The following is a 21,357-nucleotide window of genomic DNA, read 5'->3' as shown; positions in this document are numbered from 1 at the left end:
TGTGTGTGTGTGTGCTTGTGCGTGAGAGAAGATCTGTAACCAGATAGTTCTGAGGCTGACCGTGTGTTGCCTCTCGCTGCTATTGTGCGTTATTTTGTGTGCTTGTTTTCAGCATTTATGAGGAGCGTGTTTGTTTAATGACTACGGTATTCTGTGCTCATGACATTTTTCTTATCATCAATTAAATTACCATGCTTCATTTAAACTTGTTACAGGAATTATCTTCTCGTATTAGTGCACGCGACAGCACGCAGCTGAATATTGGTAGTGAGGGGCAGCATGTAGTTGTGTTTGTGATGAACAGCTTGCTCTTCCTCAGTAAAGGTCATTCAGATGACAGCAGTGGGTTGAGCCTCTTAATGACCAGCCCCATATGCTTTCACATGAGTTCCAGCAATACTAATACTGCACCGTTCTTTACTCCGTAAACACTCATCTCTCTGCAGTCGTATCAAGGATTCCTGTTCTTTTCCTCCCCGTCTTGGTCTTTTTCTCTCTGTCTGTCTTTATTCATTGATCAATCTTATGAGCAGATGCACTTTTTTTTTTTTTAAATGGTATGCATCACAGTGCTTTTTGCTGGGGAGTCCCACCCCTTTCGTCACATAATTGGCTGGCTGTGAGTGAGGTCTGCGCTGATTAATGTGGGCAGCCATCAATCAAGCTGTCAGTGCACTGCAGTAATTGAGTTGCTTTAATAGAGTTTAGAGTTACAGTCAGTCCTCGGTCATTGCATGTCATTCATGAATGTTTATTTTATGCAGAGTTGTAAAATACAGGCCCTGACATGGTGTGTAGCAGGAAAATTTATGGAGAACCTCATGTTTTTTACATGTGTAATTTTAGATCATATTTGAGATTCATTCACAGGCTTTTGCGGTTTATGAATGTTGATCTGTTCAAATTTGTTGGGCTTGGACTTCAGTGAACCATTGGTGTATGTTACAGATTTGTGTTGTTTGACCTTTAAAACTACTTCTACGTTTTTCTTCCAGATGAGAGAGAAGCAGTGCAGAAGAAGACCTTCACAAAATGGGTGAATTCTCACCTGGGCCGTGTGACCTGCAGGATTGGTGACCTCTACACTGATCTCCGCGATGGACGTATGCTTATCCGACTGCTGGAGGTCCTCTCTGGGGAACAACTGGTCAGCAATCCCTCCATCTATTCATCATTCTTTGTATCCATCTATGTATCCATTCATCCATCTTTGCATCCATCCATCCCTCTATGTATCCATTTATATTTCCATTCATGCATGCATCCATCCATCCATGCATCCATCTCTAATAAACCTTCTATAAATCAAATGCTGGGTTGCTGTGATAATCACTACTAGGGCTGTATACCTTGGAGAACCTGGCGATACGATACATACCTCGATACAGAGCTGTCTCAATACGATTTGATGCAATGTGACACGATTCGATACGATTCAATAAAAATACATGGGCCAGAGCCAATTAGTTAATGCTGAACACATTTACTCAACAAACAGAACTCTGCATTTTTCTTCAATTTAATGAAGACAAAAGTGCATTATAACAAAGTGCATTTTGCTTAAATATTTGCAACTTTAAGTGCTCTGATTAATTGTACACAAATTGTATTAATCTGGAAATTACCAACAATTTAACTTTCCAAGGGTACAGTCTGAGCTCACACAAGCACAAAATCTTCTTATTATTCTTAACTTCTTATTAAATCTTCTTATAATTCTTTTTTGTGACACCATGTACTGCCATAACATATTTCACTATGAAATCACTTAAATGCTACATCTTGCTTTAACATTTTCCATGAGTTTTTTTTTAACTCGCGGGCGCCGCTGCGCCCCCTAATGGCTGGGCGGAGTATCGATACTAAGGGCTAGAATATCGATACTGTATCTTTTTTTATTATATCGGTATGTATCTAAGAATCGATATTTTGAGCACACCCCTAATCACTACACTATCATTTTACATTTGTTTTACTTGTCGTTCTCTTGTTTAGCCAAAGCCCACCAAGGGCCGTATGCGCATCCACTGTCTGGAGAACGTTGACAAGGCTCTGCAATTCCTGAAGGAACAAAAGGTTCACCTGGAGAATATGGGTTCTCATGACATTGTCGACGGAAACCACCGCCTCACACTTGGACTCATTTGGACCATAATCCTCCGCTTCCAGGTAGGAGGGCGTGGCTTTGACTAGAGGTGTGAGAGATAGGTGGAGACAGACAGGTGGAGTCGAGAGAAATAGCATCTTTCACTTGTTACTGAAGAAATGGCAACACCTGTTTTTAACTAAATCATTATTCATGCCAACGTTTTGGTGCACTGGTTGTAGTTGTGTAGTGCAGCCCACAATAAAATATAATCCTGACTTTGGAGTTTGACTCATAGACATACAAGCCCAAAAAAAGGTTTTAGGCAGAGAGTGATTATCTGTCATAGTGATCTGTTGACTTCTGTTAAACCAGTTCTGTTCTTTTTGTTTGTCCTTGGCTGTATCAGTCTGCCATCTATTCAAAAAGCTTTTTTTTTTTACTTCGTTGCCCTTTTGTTTGGCCTGTACATTTTTTAATCAGCTCAAAATTCCTTATATTGAAATATGCTAATTATCAAAACATGATGACCCAGTCTGCTCACTGCGTTTCATCGCTGATTCTGATTAGTTTGTGAAGATGTTGCTGATTTGTGTTTTATTATATTGCTGCAATGACATATTTACAGAAGACTGAAAATTTTTCTTTTCATTCTTTGCTGAATGAATCCCAGCAGATTCTAAATTATTATGGGGATATAGTCTGAAATGGATCAAGATGACTTTATAAACAGACTTAATGAAGCTTGGCAGTGTTATGTTCTGTGTTAGTGTTCGTGTTTGTCGATATTTCAGTCTGGTTTAAGATATCTCTCAGCAAGAGTTCTGTTGGGCTGTGATATTGTAATATAGATATATAGATTTTAGAGCTGCACACTGTTAGCATGAGGGTACGAAAGCTTAAAGGGATCCCTGGGTATTAAGGTTTGTATGGCTTAATATAATGTAAATGTCTCTTACTGAAATATGTAGTAGAAGACCCATTAAAGACTTATATTATTTTTAAAAATCACATCGTTTTTTACATATTTTGGTCTATGGGGGGCCCCATTATTCTGATGACGTAAAATGGTTGCACTCGGTGAGCTACTAGCGCTACCTGTTGCTATTTTTACCACAACGCAACTCGGAAAATAAAATACTGATATGATGACCACAGCTACTGAAAGAGCTTACAAGTGGCGATGGATATAAGCATAGGCTTAAACCAAATGCTGGACCATGGATTTTTTCCCACAAGAAGTCTAAACACCCTGGATATCGAGGGAAATCCGCGCTGAGAAACGGCCGCACGTCATGATTAGCGCCGGCGTGTTTACATCCTAACAGATGGCATCTAGCGTTTCTTGTCTCGGCTGTTTGTAAGCTCTTTCAGTAGCTGTGGTCTACTAAAAGACTCAAAGGCATCAGGGCTAAAGTGGAGAGAAAAAAGAAGCTGGTCTGTAGGAAGTTTTATTCGTCTACAGGCAAAAAAACAAAAGACTATAGAAATAAGTGGCAGTAGCTCACCGAGTGCAACCATTTGACTTCATCGACGCAGAATGTACTGTGCACACAAAACAATAGTCCAAAAACAATGTTGTTGTGTTTTTTTTTTTTTTTTTAAATAACACATCTTTCATGGGTTTTCTACAACATATTTAAATAAGAGACATAATTTACTTTATATTAAGCTATACATTTCTTAATACCCGGGGATCCCTTTAAGAATTTTGAGTATTATTTTATTATCTACTATGGTTTATTTTATGTAGTAATCGTGTATTGTATATACAAATTCGTATATACGCAACCTTCACATTTTGGGGTCAGTAAGACTTTTTTTAAATGAAATTTTATATTTATTAAGCAATGATGCATTAAATTGATCAAAAGTGACCGTAAAGATATTGTTCTAAAAATGATATTTCAAATAAAGCTGTTCCTTTGAAAAATCTATCACAGTTCAAACAAAAATTTTAACCAGGACAGCTTTTTTCAACATTGATCATAATAAGAGATATTTCTGAGCATCAAATCGGCATATTAGAATGATTTCTGAAGGATCATCATGAAACACCAAAGACTGGAACAATGCTAAAAATTCAACTTTGCCATTACAAGAATAAATCACATTTAAAATATATAAAATTTCATTCACACTATTATTGTTTTTACTGTATATTTAATTAAATAAATGCACCTTTGGTGAGCATAAAATGTTTCTTTTTAGAGCTGCAACTAACGATTATTTTCATAATCGATTTGTTGGCCGATTATTCTTTAATTAATTAATCGGATTAAAAAAAAACTTTATTGACAAAAAACACTATTCTACATTCTGCCCAATGTCCTTCAAACAAACGTGCCAACTGAATGCTATGAAAACATACAGTGCTAAACAATTTCTTAGACCACCTGTCATAAAGAGAAAACACATATTTTAGAAATCTGTCAAAAAACAATTTAAATCTAAAAATGTTATTGTTATTTATTGGGCAAATTACAAACAGAAAAAACAAATTAGTAGTTATTCACATAATAACAAAAATGGCCTCATAACAGCTTGCATTATGTAATTTTTGACTGTAATTGGGTATCTGAATAAAAAAACACTATAAAGTGCTCTGGTTTTCTTTCATAGATAACAGCAATCATTTTCTTTGTCCATAGAAATGCTTTATTTGAGCAACCAGCTGAAGTTGGACGTGCACTGTGGGCAGACCCGACTAATCGATAATGAGAATCGTTGTCGATGATTTTCATAATCGATTTTATCAATTAGTTGTTGCAGCCCTACTTATTTCAAAAATATTTTAAAAAATCTTGCCAACCCCAAAACTTTGGAACGCTATTGTATAAAAGACCAGTAAAAGATGTGATAGGCAGCAAACATTTAATTGGTTTATATGGTTTGTTTGTGTTAAATCACTTAAAGGCCATGAACACATCACAACTAAATAAATCGGTCACTGCTTTCCTGAGTGCTGAATCATGTATAGTACACACAGTGTTTGGTTATTTATAGGAGTGACAACTGTATTCTACAAATTAATTTACTGCCAGAAGTTCAGGTAGTGGTTACAGTGTTAAATTCTCAGTAATGTCTACAAAACTGGACTCAGCAGCTTGTAGAACATAAGCAAAGATAGCATCTATGTTGATGGGTGTCTAGTAAAAATGGTTAAAAACTTTCCAATCCTCCAAACTTAGAATCTAAACTACAAGGAAAAGATAGGCAGTTTATATAGTAACATGTTTTACCTCACTTGTTTGAACAGATCCAAGACATCAGCGTTGAGACAGAGGACAACAAGGAGAGGAAATCAGCCAAAGATGCTCTGCTGCTGTGGTGTCAGATGAAGACTGCAGGGTAAGAGTGGAAGAGAAGGAAATGAACTGAATGAGTGAATGTATGATGCTTTATTAAATACACTAGTTCTGCTCCTGTACTAATGAATGCTACTTCCGTTCAGGTACCCAAATGTCAATGTCCACAACTTTACCACCAGCTGGAGAGATGGTCTAGCGTTCAGTGCCATTGTGCACAAACACAGGTATCGATCTGAGCTCACAAACACACACACACTGACATACAAGTACAAGGCCTTTGTTCTCAAACACATGACAAGCTTTGATAAGACTATGATTTCCACATAGTAGCATGTGCTCACGCACTGTACGCCCCTTCATTCTTCAGCATGCTCCCACACATACAGAGAGGCCTGCAGGGGCTTCAACCACCAGCGGCATTCTGGAATTTTAACTTTGTTATCCAAAAGTGCATATAAATACAAAGTTGAAAGAATCGCTCTAAAGTAAAACACATTTTTGTTCTTAAATTATTTTCATATTGCACATTTTTCCCATTTTTAATTTTTGTTTTGAAAGTATGGTACATACTGGTAAAATGTACCAACAATCACATTTAAAAATATACACTTTTTGATATTCCATAAAAATAACAGGCAGCCCATCTGAATTATATAACATTTAGGCTATCCATCTCATAGTAGCCTACCAAAATTTTATTAACAGTAGAAGTGAAATATTATTGTGAAACATTCCCATCAGGCTAACATGAAAGTCACGCTGCCGCTGTAAGCTTTTTCTTTTGTTTTCATTCGCGATCTTTACAACACACATTACATTACGTATTTCATGGCACACTTGTTTTACGTCTATTTAGCGCCACCTATTGGGTGTATTATTGACATGTCAAAGTAGACCCTGAATATAAGACGACCACGTTTTTTCAGATGTATTTCCAAGAAAAAAACATTGTCTTATATTCGGGTCAATGCGGTATGTTCTTGGTCTCAACTGTATTTACTGTAAATGGTACAGTATTGTATAATTTGTATATTTCCACTTTTGTATTTTCCCAATTTGTATAGTTTATCATTTCATTATAAATTAATTGGACCCAGTAGGATGTTCTGCTCTTCTCATCCTCAACAGTCCCACTAGCTCCTCATTTTTGCTCTTTTCCTCTCAACTGTCGCCCAGCAGCTTTGTTCTTTCTGCAATTTTTTCATGCAGAGGAACAGAAAAAAAAGTTGAATTAAGTTGACCTAAATAAGAAGAGAAAAATCCTTCACTTTCTCTTTGCAGTGTTGGAGTGCTTGCCTCATATGTTGGAAAAGTGTATTGCAGGGTTTTTACAAACTGAAATGTCCTCTTGGAGTTTTACAGCCCCAAAATAACTTTTATTGTTGATTTCTTCTTCCTCTCTTTCTCATTTTTAGGCCAGACTTGATTGACTTTGATAATCTTAAGCGCTCTAATGCCCACTATAACCTGCAGAATGCCTTTAATGTGGCAGAGAAGGAGCTGGGTCTTACCAAGCTACTGGATCCAGAGGGTGAGATAAATATATGGGCATAAATAGCAAATACATGCATAATTTTTAAACCAGTCAATAAAGACAGAGCTACCGTCAAGCACTCTACAAAAACAATACAATCTGATGAACACAGAACCTTTCGGTGTCCAGAAAGACTAGATTTGCCAAATAAAAAGAATGAACCTATTTATTATTAACTAACTGATGTATTTTTCTTATCTCTTGTTCTTTAGATGTGAATGTTGATCAGCCTGATGAGAAGTCCATCATCACATATGTGGCCACATACTACCACTACTTCAGCAAGATGAAGGCGCTCGCCGTAGAGGGCAAGAGAATCGGCAAGGTACATGGAGAGCGAGAGAGAATTACAGTCTACCCTTAAGTTTACATAGCCATTTCCTGAAGCGTTTCTATTTCTGTAAGTGTGGGTTATTATTCTGTGAAGTGAATAGGGTTGTAATTGTTTCTATAGGTGCTGGACTATGCTATCGAAGCAGATCAGCTCATAGAGAAATATGAGACTCTGGCCTCAGAGCTGCTGCAGTGGATTGAACAAACCATCGTTACCCTTAATGACCGTCAGCTCGCTAACTCACTCAATGGGGTTCAGAACCAGCTACAGGCCTTCAATACATACCGCACTGTGGAGAAACCACCTAAGTGAGTAAAATATACAGTGATGTAAAGGTAACATAAAGTCAAGTTTGACTTCTTAATACATGTTCCTGACCTGATCAAGTGGTGCATGTTATTCCATAGCAGAAAATTCTGTGATCTTCAGTTAAAATGTTGCTTACTCTGAAATTACTTTTCTTTTGACATCAAAATTATTTTCTTACTTGGTATATTTGTCTTGTTGTTTAGTACAAATATCTAAACATTCTGAAATCAAGAAACATTGAAACATGAGAATCAAAATGGCATAAACTGTTACTAAAAATATTAAGGAGATTACTTAAAATTGAGTTTCTGCTTACAAAAAAATTAATAAATAAAATCTGCCGGTCTGTTAAGAAAAAATGAAATAATGTTGTTTTCACTTTGAATTAAGACTTTACCCCATTGGTGGGTTGGTGGAGATTTTTTTTTTTTTTTTTTTTCAAAAAAACTGTTAGAAGTAATTTTTCTTCTCAAGTAAATATATCTTGATTTAAGAATGCTTAGAAATTTCTATTAGAAAACAATTGAAAAATACAGAGTAAGAACATTATTGTTTGCAGTGTTGGATGATTTTTAATAATAGCTAGTATAGGCATTGTTTTAGCAAACTCACATTCAGTTTGGCTCGGTTGTGATATGTAACGCCCACTGTTTACTGTCCATTCAATTCCCGGTGGATAAAATCAGATTTACTGGATTCACATTACAGGAGTAAAATGGGCTGCAAACGGGATTTTTATGTTGACTTAAAACATTTGATGTCCAGAAATCATTCTACACACGCTGCTTTAATCCTGTATGTGTTTGACAGATTCACCGAAAAGGGAAATTTGGAGGTTTTGCTCTTCACCATTCAAAGTAAGATGAGAGCAAACAATCAGAAAGTCTACATGCCACGAGAGGGAAAACTCATCTCTGACATCAACAAGGTATATATATATATACTTCAAATGCTCCTCTACATGTGAAGTTACACAAGCATAACTTGAGTTTTGAGTGATGCTCATGGCCAGTTGTGTTTACTGCTTGTCTGGAAAGGCATGGGAAAGGCTGGAGAAAGCAGAACACGAGAGGGAGTTGGCATTGAGAAATGAGCTGATTCGTCAGGAGAAGCTGGAGATGTTAGCCGCACGTTTTGACCGCAAAGCAGCCATGAGAGAAACCTGGCTCAGCGAAAACCAGCGGCTAGTCTCACAGGTGGCGTAGACTAACACTGGAAAAAATATTTATGGGTTAATGTGAGATGTTGAGTAACATAAGACTTTGTTGTGACCTTTAGGACAATTTTGGTGTTGAACTGGGTGCTGTGGAAGCAGCCACTCGCAAACATGAGGCCATCGAGACAGACATCCAGGCGTATGGTGAGCGCGTAGCAACTGTAGAAGCTGTTGCTCGAGAACTGGAGGCGGAGGGATATCATGAAGTGCGGCGCATACTGGCACGGAGGGATAACGTCCTCAGACTGTGGGAGTATCTGAAGGAACTACTGGCAGCACGGAGAGAGAGGCTGTTTGCACATAGAGACCTGCAGCGCCTCCTACAGGAGATGAGCTACATCATGGACTGGATGGAAGACATGAAGGTACTGACTTATTCAGACCAACATTTTATTTTCCACTGCTACAAAATAGTGTGAACTCCTAAACTTTTTTTTTTTTTTTACTTATCCCCTAGCACTCCCTTGCAGCTCCCTGTATGTTGTAAAATTTGTAATGTCTTACAGATCTGTCCTTGGAGATTGCTGTTTTTTGCATCCACAGCTAATTATGTGTGTTTTTGTTTGTGTGTTTAGAGTCGCCTGCACTCTCAGGACAGTGGAAAACACCTTCATGATGTGGAGGACTTGCTGCAGAAACACACACTTGTGGAAGCTGATATATCCGCACAGGCTGAGCGAGTCAAAGCCGTGCAGGCTGCTGCAAAGAGATTTACTTCAAATGAACAGAGTGAGGATATTCCCTGTACTTACACAAACATGTGGTTGTTGTAAGCTCAAAATGAAAACACAATTGGTTCTCTTCTCTTTTTAGGTTATAAGCCATGTGACCCCTGTCTGGTTGAAGAGAAGGTGGATCTTCTGGGCCGAACGTATGGAGAACTTGGGCAGCTGGCAGCGGATCGACGAGCTCAACTAGATGACTCGCGAAGGCTGTGGCAGTTCCTGTGGGAACTGGGAGAGGAGGCCGCCTGGATCCGAGAGCAGGAGCAGATCCTGTCCGGAGGAGACTATGGAAAGGACTTAAGCTCCGCTCTTCACTTTCTGTCTAAACATGAGGCCTTCAGGGATGAGATGGCAGCCCGGTATGGCCCTCTGGGGAACAGCATTGCTGGTGGAGAGACCCTGGTGAAGGAAGGCCATTTTGGAGCACCTGAGGTGATGGAGCGAATCAAGGACGTGAGAGCACAGTGGTCGCACCTGGAAGAGGTAAAGGATCAAACTTTAAAGTGGAATGTGTCTCTTTCCACAACATAACAATCTTATACCACATTTCACACTTTCTTTTTCTACAGGCCTCACAGTTGCGTGAGCAGGGACTGAAAGAGTCTGTAGCTTTCCATCAGTTCCAGACAGATGCCAACGACATGGAGGCCTGGATACTGGAAACACTAAGACAGGTAAAAGATAGATTTAATTGACTGTTTGTCTGGCTATATTTCAGAAGAATTTATCATGGCGTAGCTGTGTTGCTGAGTTCGGTCGCCAGATTGACTTTTATTCTGTGTGTTCTGTTTGCAGGTGTCTAGTCAAGAAGTTGGCCATGATGAGTTTTCTACACAAACTCTGGCCAGGAAGCAGAGAGAGGTGGAGGAGGAAATTCAAAGTCACCGATCACTCATCGACTCGCTACATGAACAGGCCTCAACACTGCCTGAAGCATATGCACATTCTCCACAGGTACACAAAACACACATTAGAAACTAAGCATTAACTACAAATTGGAAAGCAATATTAAACACAATTTATATATTTAAATTGACTGACACTACTGTTGAAAAGTTTGGGGTCAGTAAGATTTTTTTGAAAAGAAATGAATACTTTTGTTGAATAAAGGATATGCTAAATTGAACAAAAGTGTCAGTAAAGACTTTCTTTTTCAAATAAATACTGTTCTTAATTTTTTTTGTTCATCAAAGAATCACAGTTTTTACAAATGTATAAAGCAGGACAATTGTTTTCAACATTCATAAAAAAAAAAAAAGGTTTCTTAAGCACCAAATCAGCATCTTAGAATGATTTCTGAAGGATCCTGTGACACTGAAGTCTGGGGTAATGCTACTGAAAATTCAGGAGAAAATTACATTTTAAAATAAAATGTAATCATATTTCACAATTTTTCTGTTTTAATTGTATAAGACGCTTATTCAGAAACATTTTAAAATCTTTCTTTCCCCAAACTTTTAAATTGTAGTGTATGTTTCCCATAGTATATAATATGTATCTCTCTCGTTCTTTACCAGGTGGAGGGGCGTCTCCCAGCAATAGAGCAGCGCTATGAAGAGTTAGAGGGGCTGTCGTCATCATGGCGGCAGGCCTTAGATGGAGCACTTGCATTGTATCGCATGTTTAGTGAAGCTAGTGCCTGCCAGCTTTGGGTTGGAGAAAAAGAACAGTGGCTGCACAACATGGAGATTCCAACCAAACTAGAGGATCTGGAGGTGGTCCAGCAGAGGTGAGAACAGATAGATCCATGCCTGCATGAAACCCATTGATATGCCATATTTTGGTGTAATATGGTTTTTGTTTCGACTGGAGGTTTGAAACTCTGGAGCCTGAGATGAACACACTGGGTGCTCGCATTTCTGATGTCAATCAAGTGGCTCAAGAGCTTCTTGGATCAGACAGCCGCAACAAAGAGCAGATAGACCAGACACAGAACCAACTCAATAAGAGGTAGAGTCCCCAGCAAAAAGAGCAGATCAACTACACCCAAAAGTCATCGCACATGACAAAACCACAACAAAGAAGAGATTAACAACACAAGACCCAACTCAACACAAACACTCATAAAGTTAAATAATCAGATTCACACCGAAATGGCCTCATGCTTCTCCTTCTTTATCCTTGTCTCCAGGTGGTCTGATTTCCAGAGTCTGACCAGCCAGCGCAAACAAGCTCTGGATTCTGCACTCAATATCCAGAACTATCATCTAGAGTGTAATGAGATTAAGAGCTGGATGAAGGAGAAGACCAAAGTCATCGAGTCCACACAGAGCCTTGGAAATGACCTGGCTGGGGTCATGGCCCTGCAGCGTAAGCTTACTGGTATGGAGAGAGACCTGGAGGCTATACAGGTAAAAAGAAAGGCATCATTACGTCTAATACAGCCGTGTAAAGTCATTGTAGCTTTGGCCTTTCTCTTAATCATATCCTTCTGCTTTCTTCTCCACAGGGTAAGCTGGATGACCTGCGTTCTGAGGCTGAGAAGTTGGCATCTGAGCACCCCGAGCAGGAGAAGGAGATCAAGGGTCGACTGGCTGAAATCCAGGAGGTGTGGGAGGAGCTTCGAGCTACCATGAAACGGCGCGAGGAGTCATTGGGCGAAGCCTCTAAGCTTCAGGGCTTCCTTAGAGATCTTGATGACTTTCAGGCCTGGCTGTCTCGTACACAGACCACCGTGGCATCCGAGGACACACCTACATCTCTGGCAGAAGCAGAGCGTCTGCTGGCACAGCATGAGGCCATAAAGAATGAAGTAGATAATTACAGAGAAGATTATGAGAAGATGAGAGCTACTGGGGCTGAGGTCAGTTAGTGTAAACTTCAAGTTTAAAAAATCTCATTACTCCTACTGTTCAAAAGTTTATGGTTGGTAATATGAAAAAAAAAGTATTTTATGCTCACCAAGGCTGCATTTATTTGATACAGTAAAACAGTAATAATTTGAAATATTACAACTTAAAATACCTGTTTTCTACTTTTAAAAATGTAGTATATTTTTGTGATTTTCAGCAGCCATTATAGATTTTCAAAGTTACATGTTCCTTTTAGAAATCATTCTAATATGCTATTTGCTTTACTTGAAATCAGTTGTGCTGCTTAATATTTTTGTGGAACGGAAATCCTGATACTTTTTTTTTTATTATTATTAATGGAAAGTTCAAAATTTGAAATGGAAGTCTTTTTTAATGTTATAAATGTCTTTACTGACATTTTAATACGTCCTTGCTGAATGAAAGTATGTATATGTTATTGAAATTTGACAAATACCTCAAAATAGTTGTTGTAAAGCTAAGGAAGTTGAATGATCTCTGAATTGGCTTTGTGTGTTTAGGTGACTCAGGGACAGACTGATGCCCAGTACATGTTCCTAGCTCAGCGGCTGCAAGCGCTGGACACTGGCTGGCATGAGCTGAGGAGAATGTGGGAGAGCCGCCACTGTGTCCTAGCTCAGGCCTTTGATTTCCAAACCTTGCTACGAGATGCAAAACAAGCAGAGGGCTTCCTCAATAGCCAGGTGTGTGATTATGATACTGCTTGTGTTTTACTTGGTTACTAACAATTAAATGCTTAATATTAAATGCTTAAATGTTTAATATTAAATGAAAACATTCCATATCTTTCTTCCTTTTGGGAAAGGGCCCCATTTCAGTTGAATAAGCTGCAAATAATGACTCAGAATAATACGTTTCCTTTCTCTTTGCCTGCAGGAGTACGTTCTATCACACACAGAGATGCCCTCCAGCCTACAAGGGGCTGTGGAGGCCATCAAGAAACACGAAGACTTCCTCACCACTATGGAAGCCAATGAAGAAAAGATCAACGGCGTGGTTGAGTCTGGAAGGAGACTAATTTCAGATGGCAACACCTATGGAGACAAGATCCAGGAGAAGACAGACTCCATTCAGGAGAGGTGAGCAGGAACAGAACAAATGAATAGAAGGCATGCTTAGAAGTAGAGGTGAACAGTATGATCAAAATCACCATGTTATGAATATTTTTTGTTTTAATTTAGTAATTTTGGCAGAAAATGGATATATATTTAAGTAAATTTTGGTATCAGTAAGATTTTTTTTTTTTCAAGAAATTTTCTTCAAAAATATCAATCACAACTGTTTTCAACATTGATAATAAGAATAAATCTTTCTCTGGAACCGAATCAGCATATTATAATTTCTGAAGGATCATGTAGCACAAGACTGGAATAATGGCTGAAAGATCAGCTTGCTATCATAGTAATAAATTACATTTTAAACTATATAAAATTAGAAAATAATTATTTTAAATTGTGATATTTCACAATATTACAGTTTTTGCTGTTTTTGTCAATAAATGCAGCCTTGGTTGAGCATAAGAGACTTCTTTTATAAACATAAAAAAAAAACAATCTTACCAACCACAAACTTCTGAACGGTAGTGAATATATTACACTCAATAATTTCAAAATGCCAAGTAAGAAGCTGCACTATATTGGAAATGTGCAGTATTCATCACTATCCTGGCAATTATCTACACTGATGATGTGCTGTTCTCCAGCAAATCCATTAAATCCATTACAGATAACATCATGTTTTTCATCTCATGTTCTCTTTTGATTTCCTTCAGGCACCAGAACAACAAACAAGCTGCCAATGAGCTGCTGGCTAAACTGAAGGACAACAGAGAGCTGCAGCACTTCCTACAGGATGGACAAGAGGTAATAAAGTACAGAGCAAACAAGACCACATACATCCATTATACTGAGTGCATTATGAGACAAAGTCCTTCTGACTGACATGAAGGATAATGCTCTCTCATTTAAACGACACCAGTAAACCACAGCACCACCTACAGGATGAAGCCAGTGATGATACATTCAGGCTTTTGTGGGATTAATGAGACTTCTTTTCCTTGCCCGTCTCTTTAGCTGACTTTGTGGATAAATGAGAAAATGTTGACAGCTCAGGACATGTCCTATGATGAGGCTAGAAACCTCCACAGCAAGTGGCAGAAACACCAGGCCTTCATGGCTGAGCTAGCCTCCAATAAAGACTGGCTGGACAAGGTTGACAAGGTATATTCTCATGCACATCTCTTCCAGTGATTTCGGATATCTGATGTAACAATACAGGTTTTGAAATGGTGAAAAGTCATAAAAAATTGCTCAACTCCGATATATTTAATTAGTTAGAAATTTCTCTTTTTGTGGAAAGTCTGGAAATGCCATGGGAATTGTGGGATTCCTGGAATGTGTTAATATCCATGATTCATAGTTTAATCAGGGCCATACTAAATAAACAAAAAAAACAAGGCTTGTGAACTCGTAAGCAGAACAGCATAAATCAAAACTACTACAGAGTAGGGGTGGGAGAAAAAATCGATTCTCCGATACATCGCGATTCTCTCTTCAACGATTCTGAATCGTTTCGGAGCTTCTTTTTTTTTTTTTCCGCATATGGCACGTGCACGCGCTAGAGACGCCGTTGCACAGAATTTGCGCTGTGAGACACGTGCACATTGCTTGACAGTGTGTGCTTCCTCCTGTTTTACTTTAGATATGCTTTAGATATTCTTTCATTTATACCGTTTGGAATGCAGTAATATTAGATGCACGAAACTCGCGCACTGACAGACTTTCACGTGCGCTTTGTGTTTGTTTGTCCTGAAGCTCGATTGCGGCTGTGGTTAAATGCACTTGCATTTTCGATTACTTTTTTACGAAATTGATGTACACGCAGTCAGTTTTGTTTTCAGAGCAGGACAAAACATCTGATATATCGAAATAGATCAGTGCATTAGTCTGAATGCAGCCTGTTAAAGCTGCCACTGTCTGATCTCATCAGTACTAATCAAACGGCAATAATGCTGAGGAAAAAAGAAAAACCCATAACTATTGTCTGTAAACTTTCGGAAACTTAAAGAACACTTATTTTAAATAAGTAATTGTTTTAAAAAGTAGCCTGCTTATATAGTAAAAAATGTAATAAGTAAATTTTGCACAAAATACATTTTATTTAAAATTTAAATGAAAATGTAGCCATGTGCTGTAGGCTAAGATTGAAAACTGAGAGTGTGACGCATCATGATATTGAGTTGATAATGATAATCGTAATTTAATTGAATCATGAAACCAAGATACTTACATTTCACTGCTGGTTATACTCTGTATAATTGTGTATGTGACGAATAAAAATCTTGAATCTTGAAGATTCACACCCTTTTAAGATGGCAGTACTGACGCACAGAGATTCCAACTATAAACAAAAAGCATAGAAACTGCAATTTTGGTTAAGATGTAAAGTTGTAAAGATGTATTTGCACAGCAGAAGAATTAATTGGGGAAAAAATGTAGATCAAGAATCGTTTTGGAATCGGATCGTGACTCCCAGAATCGGGATCGGATCGTGAAGTGCCTGAAGATTCCCACCATTACTACAGAGACTTTGTCTCTCTTTTTCTTGTTCTCGTAGGAGGGTCAGGTGTTAGTAAAGGAGAAGCCTGAGCTGGACCAAACGGTATCAGAGACTACGAGCAGCCTGCAGAAGCAGTGGGTGGAGCTAGAGAGCACCACTCAAGCCAAAGCTCAGTGTCTTTTTGATGCTAACAGAGCTGAACTTTTCACCCAAAGCTGCTCAGTGCTGGACTCCTGGCTCCAGAACATCTCTTCTCAACTCCAAAGTGATGACTTTGGAAAAGATCTCACCAGTGTCAACATCCTACTCAAGAAACACCAGGTAAATCCAAGGCCATATAGAAAGATCACTCACAGATCACTTTAGTGTGAAAGTCCCAGGAAAAAATGTGAAAAATGTTTTATCCTGTGTAAGCCGTCAAGTTTTAAACCTAATTTGACCCTGTATCTGTGTGTGTCTCAGATGCTGGAGCATCAGATGGAGGTGCGTGAGAAAGAGGTCCAGTCTCTGCAGTCACAGGCTCTGGCTTTGGCCCAAGAGGATTCTGGGACAGTGGAGGTGGATGGGCAGCAGAGAAGGGTGACAGACAGCTTCTCTGAACTGCAGGACCCCCTAAGACAGCGGAGGCAGCGTCTTCTTGCTTCAAAAGAGGCTCATCAGTTCAACAGAGACCTTGAGGATGAAATTGTGAGTCATTCAAAAACTGCTAAAAAAATATAGATGTATAGGATTTTTCAAAGTTAGAAAAGTTTGGGTACATGTTACAAAGAAAATACTTTCTCCGTCTTTCTACGACAAAATTTCATGTTTAATTCATGTTACTTGATGTTTCTTTGTGATTATTTGTGAAATTTACTAGCAATTTCTGAGTGAAAATTGTTTCATATTAAATCCTACACCAGTTTTTTTTTTATGTATTCATACATATGAGCAATATTCATTTGTAAAAATGCTTAAAGTTTGTTTTTGTCTAAAGTTATGGGTAAAGGAGAGGATGCCTCTCGCCACGTCCACAGACCACGGTAAAGATCTTCCCAGTGTCCAGCTGCTCATAAAAAAGAATCAGGTAATCAATCACTCAATCAATGTTTTTGAAGCTATAAATAAGTGTTTACTTTTGATCATCTCAATAAATATTCCACATTTTTTTCACTGTCTGACTCCCCCAGACTCTGCAGAAAGAGATTCAGGGCCATCAGCCCCGTATTGATGATATTCAGGCTCATGGTAGGAACATGTCCCCTGAGAAAGAGTCAGAGATGGACAGGGAGAGGAGAGCTGCTCTTGATGGGCGTCTGGTGGAGCTGAGGGAATTGTGGGCTCTTTTGATTTCTGAGACAGAGAAGAGGAACTTGAGGCTAGAAGAGGCTAACCGAGCACAGCAGTTTTATGCAGATGTTGCAGAGGCTGAGGCCTGGATGGGAGAACAAGAGCTTCATATGATGTCAGAGGAAAAGGCGAAGGTCAGTGAAATTGTACTTTGTATGTGTTTGTAGTAACTTTTCAAAGAGCTAGTTCATGTTACAGTTCCGATGAGTTTACTTGATGTTTCTGATGTGTTTACGTATTCAGTGTTTAAAGTTTTTATAATGGTTGTTATAGGATGAGCAGAGTGCTTTGGTGATGGTGAAGAAACACCAGATTCTGGAGCAGGCTCTAGAGGACTATGCACAAACCATCCACCAGCTGGCCAATAGCAGCAGACTTATGGTGAATAGTGAACACCCAGAGAGGTGAGGGCCATAGTAGGTTCTCTGGACTGTCAGACAAAGCATTTGACATGAAGTATTGGTATAATCCATTGTCTTTCTCCCTTTTGTAGTGAAAGAATCACTCTGAGACAGGCCCAGGTGGATAAACTGTACGCAGGGTTGAAGGATCTGGCAGAAGAGAGGAGGGGAAAACTGCAGGAGAGACTGAGACTGACCCAGCTGAAGAGAGAGGTGGATGATTTAGAGCAGTGGATCGCTGAAAGAGAGGTTGTCGCTGGGTCTCACGAACTCGGACAAGACTATGAACATGTGACAGTATGAATTCCACTTTTCACACTCTTCTTGAATCTTCACTACTGGAATTACAAAAAAACATAATTCGATTGATCATATTTATGTGAATACTGCTTCTTTAAACTTTCTTTAAAGATTATACCATGCAGTCTATAATTCTGGATGTTTTCTCTGAACTCTCCAGATGTTGCGAGATAAGTTCCGGGAGTTTGCGCGGGACACCAGCACAATTGGCCAGGAGCGTGTGGATGCAGTGAACGCTCAGGCAGATGAACTTATTGAGTCTGGTCATCCGGAAAACGCCAGTGTGGCTGAGTGGAAGGACGGGCTCAATGAGGCCTGGGCCGACCTGCTGGAGCTCATTGACACACGCACACAGATGCTTGCCGCATCGTACGAGCTGCACCGCTTCCATCAGGACGCCCGGGAAGCTCTGGGGCTCATACGGGAGAAGAAGGAGACACTAGCAGGGGCCGAACTTGGACGGGACCTGAACACTGTCCAACACTTGTTTAGACAGCATACGGCATATGAGCATGATGTACAGGCACTCAGTGGGCAGGTGAGAGTCTTCATTGAACCTTTTCACATATATGTTGTACATTTTCTGATGGCTTGATTTTGATGGTTTGATTATGTATCAAAAGGTTAAACTTTATTCTTTGACTCTTCACTGCAGGTCACACAGGTTCAGGATGATGCTGCACGTCTGCAGAAAGCGTACGCTGGAGAGAAAGCTGATGATATCCATCGCCACGAGCGTGCCGTAACAGAGGCCTGGGAGGGGCTTCAATCTGCCACTCAAGCAAGACGGCTACTCTTATTAGACACAGTGGAGAAGTTCAGATTCTTAAACATGGTCAGAGACCTAATGCTGTGGATGGAGGGAATCAACTTACAGATCCAGTCACATGACAGCCCAAGGTACATTCAGTCGAAATCATACACTATCATTCAAAAGTTTGGGGTCGTTAAGCTTCCTTAATGTTTAGAAAGAAGTCTTTTATGGTCACCAAGACTGCATTTGATCAGCAATACAGTAAGAACAGTAATATTGTGATATATTACTTCAGTATATTACTTGGTGTATATACAGTGGCACACTGAGAAGTCCTACATTTAAGTATACACAAAAATATAAAAATGCCTCGCAACTGTACAAGTTATTAGTAATCAGTTTAAGAGGAAATTACATACACGAGTAAGTAAATAACTGATGAGATTCATATATGCCCTGTTTTGTTATAGGGACGTCTCCTCAGCTGGTCTGGTCATCGCCAACCATCAGGATATTAAGTCTGAGATCGAAACCAGAGTGGAGAGCTTTACCGCATGCAATGAAATGGGACGCACCCTCATCAACAACAACCACTATGCTTCAGATGAGGTCCACACAAATAAACATAAACATGTCTGCTCTGTGCAAGATAGCACATACACACATTTTAATCATTGCATGTTAGCCTAGGAAACCCACATGCACCCACACACACACTGTGAGGTAATTGGATGTCTGTGATTTCTAGATTCAAGAGAAATTGGATCAGCTTCAGGCCAAACGCACTGAAATTAATCAGAAGTGGCAAGAGAAAATGGACCACTTACAGATCGGTGAGTATGTGGGAGGAAGCTTGTTTCTGTGGCTAGTGGCATGCTAATGAGATTTACATTAAAGGTGGCAGTTTTGATATAAATGTTATATATTATATACTTTATTATGAAATTTTTTTGACCATGTGACACATCCTTGCTTTTATGTGATTCCTCATACTTTGTATTCCTGTTTTTTGTGTGTGTTAGTTCTGGAGGTGTTACAGTTCAGCAGGGATGCATCTATGGCCGAGTCGTGGCTGGCAGGACAGGAACCACTGGTCAGGGCAGCAGAATTGGGCTCTAATGTAGACGAGGTTGAGAGTCTTATCAAACGCCACGAAGCCTTTGAGAAACTGGCAGCAGGCTGGGAAGATCGTTTCACACAGCTAGAGAAGCTCACCACGGTTTGTTATTTACACACCTACATTAACTAAAGTACAGGATTTGTAAAATAATGCTAGCATAATTTTTAGCATCTGACAATTTATTTTTTATGTTATTCTCATGTTCTCTATCAGCTGGAGGAACAGGAAATTCAAAGAAGGGAAGAGGAAGAGAGGGCCCGACGACCACCCACACCTCCCCCTGTGGAGGAGGTAGTACAGTCTGAGATAAACGATTCTGCTGCAAGGTAAAAAAAAAAACAGACAGCACTATTCCTGTCAACAAGACACTAAACAAGCGCTAAACAAGAAATAGTTTTGGTTTTATTTACACTGCCATTTGAAGGTTTGGTAAAGGCAATACTTTTAAGGCCTTTCCACACTGAGCGCAAAAAAGCAAAATGAATATCGGACCATGATGACATGCTGGAATAAAACAACAGATTCCTATGGATGCTTCCACATAGGCCACGAACATTCGCGCACTGAAAATGCATGTTTTTTTTTTTTTTTTGGAACCAGTCCGACAAATCTTCTAAGTTTCGCAAAGGGAAAACACGCACCACCTAGCATGCAGGCATGAATTAGCAGAAGGCGAACAATAGTTTCGCACTTGGTGTGAAAGCACCGTTCATCTGCGATTCGCCTCGCTTTTTCGCATTGCACTCAGTGTTGAAAAGCCTTTATTCTGCAAGGATGCATTAAAGTGACAGTAAAGACATTTATAATGTCACAAAATACTTAGACATTCTCTTCTTTTAAACTTTCTATATATCAAAATATCATTTAAAAAAAAAGTATCACAATTTCCCCACAAAATTTATTAGGAAGCACTTAAATAAATGTTTCTTATCAGCAAACCAGCATATTACAATGATTTCTGAAGAATCATGTGATACTGAAGACTAGAGTAATGGCTGCTGAGCCATTCAGCTTTGCCATAATAAGAATAAATTACATTTTACTCAGATTACAAAATACAGTGACCTCCATAAGTATTGGAACAGTAAAGACAAAATTGCTCTGTTGGCTGTGGAGTCAAGACATTTGCAAATATGATTAAAAGAGGAATATGAGACAAAACTACAGAATGTCACATTTTACCGCATGCAATGAAAATGGGATGCACCCTCATCAACACATATATGTTTTACCTAATAAAAAGAACAGCACTTTTAGAGTTCATCCCACTCATTGATGTGAGCATAAGTATTGGGACAGTTGAACATGAGGCAGATATAAAAGATTATTTAGTTGCAGATCCCTTGCGTGCAATCACAGCAGTGAGTCTGTGACCCATAGACATCACCAGACTCTTGGTCTCATCCTTTGAAATGCTTTTCCCAGCCTTTAATGCAGCCAATTCCAATTGTTGCTTGAGTTTTTGCCTTTACTCTCCTCAATAAATTCCTTGACTGAACTGGCAGGGTGTTTTTGGTCATTGTTCTGATACAATATAAAGCACTTCCCA

At 39.1% G+C, this 21,357-nt stretch overlaps 1 protein-coding gene across 3 annotated transcripts in view; it reads left to right on the top strand.

The window, feature by feature from the left end:
• LOC306870414 (spectrin beta chain, non-erythrocytic 1-like) overlaps positions 1 to 21,357 on the top strand; it is a gene marked incomplete at its 5' end in the record, with an annotated part of 133,084 nt that overhangs the window by 98,186 nt on the left and 13,541 nt on the right. For all 3 annotated transcript variants that reach the window (XM_079417672.1, XM_079417671.1, XM_079417670.1), the window contains 34 exons: positions 996 to 1,147; positions 1,996 to 2,169; positions 5,346 to 5,437; positions 5,541 to 5,621; positions 6,813 to 6,928; positions 7,144 to 7,256; positions 7,386 to 7,573; positions 8,385 to 8,502; positions 8,612 to 8,770; positions 8,853 to 9,155; positions 9,366 to 9,519; positions 9,604 to 9,998; positions 10,085 to 10,189; positions 10,311 to 10,469; positions 11,033 to 11,244; positions 11,328 to 11,465; positions 11,647 to 11,866; positions 11,965 to 12,318; positions 12,847 to 13,029; positions 13,223 to 13,425; positions 14,118 to 14,208; positions 14,419 to 14,565; positions 15,962 to 16,225; positions 16,367 to 16,591; positions 16,881 to 16,970; positions 17,074 to 17,367; positions 17,507 to 17,637; positions 17,727 to 17,931; positions 18,095 to 18,472; positions 18,590 to 18,834; positions 19,159 to 19,297; positions 19,437 to 19,521; positions 19,711 to 19,907; positions 20,022 to 20,134. In XM_079417672.1, the coding sequence (XP_079273798.1) occupies positions 996 to 1,147; positions 1,996 to 2,169; positions 5,346 to 5,437; positions 5,541 to 5,621; positions 6,813 to 6,928; positions 7,144 to 7,256; positions 7,386 to 7,573; positions 8,385 to 8,502; positions 8,612 to 8,770; positions 8,853 to 9,155; positions 9,366 to 9,519; positions 9,604 to 9,998; positions 10,085 to 10,189; positions 10,311 to 10,469; positions 11,033 to 11,244; positions 11,328 to 11,465; positions 11,647 to 11,866; positions 11,965 to 12,318; positions 12,847 to 13,029; positions 13,223 to 13,425; positions 14,118 to 14,208; positions 14,419 to 14,565; positions 15,962 to 16,225; positions 16,367 to 16,591; positions 16,881 to 16,970; positions 17,074 to 17,367; positions 17,507 to 17,637; positions 17,727 to 17,931; positions 18,095 to 18,472; positions 18,590 to 18,834; positions 19,159 to 19,297; positions 19,437 to 19,521; positions 19,711 to 19,907; positions 20,022 to 20,134 (6,223 nt within the window). The remainder of the gene's footprint in view (positions 1 to 995; positions 1,148 to 1,995; positions 2,170 to 5,345; positions 5,438 to 5,540; positions 5,622 to 6,812; positions 6,929 to 7,143; positions 7,257 to 7,385; positions 7,574 to 8,384; positions 8,503 to 8,611; positions 8,771 to 8,852; positions 9,156 to 9,365; positions 9,520 to 9,603; positions 9,999 to 10,084; positions 10,190 to 10,310; positions 10,470 to 11,032; positions 11,245 to 11,327; positions 11,466 to 11,646; positions 11,867 to 11,964; positions 12,319 to 12,846; positions 13,030 to 13,222; positions 13,426 to 14,117; positions 14,209 to 14,418; positions 14,566 to 15,961; positions 16,226 to 16,366; positions 16,592 to 16,880; positions 16,971 to 17,073; positions 17,368 to 17,506; positions 17,638 to 17,726; positions 17,932 to 18,094; positions 18,473 to 18,589; positions 18,835 to 19,158; positions 19,298 to 19,436; positions 19,522 to 19,710; positions 19,908 to 20,021; positions 20,135 to 21,357) is intronic.

Source organism: Barbus barbus (genome assembly GCF_936440315.1).
Source record: "Barbus barbus genome assembly, chromosome: 5".
Classification (NCBI taxonomy): Eukaryota; Metazoa; Chordata; class Actinopteri; order Cypriniformes; family Cyprinidae; genus Barbus; species Barbus barbus.
This window is presented reverse-complemented; position numbering and strand designations above follow the sequence as displayed.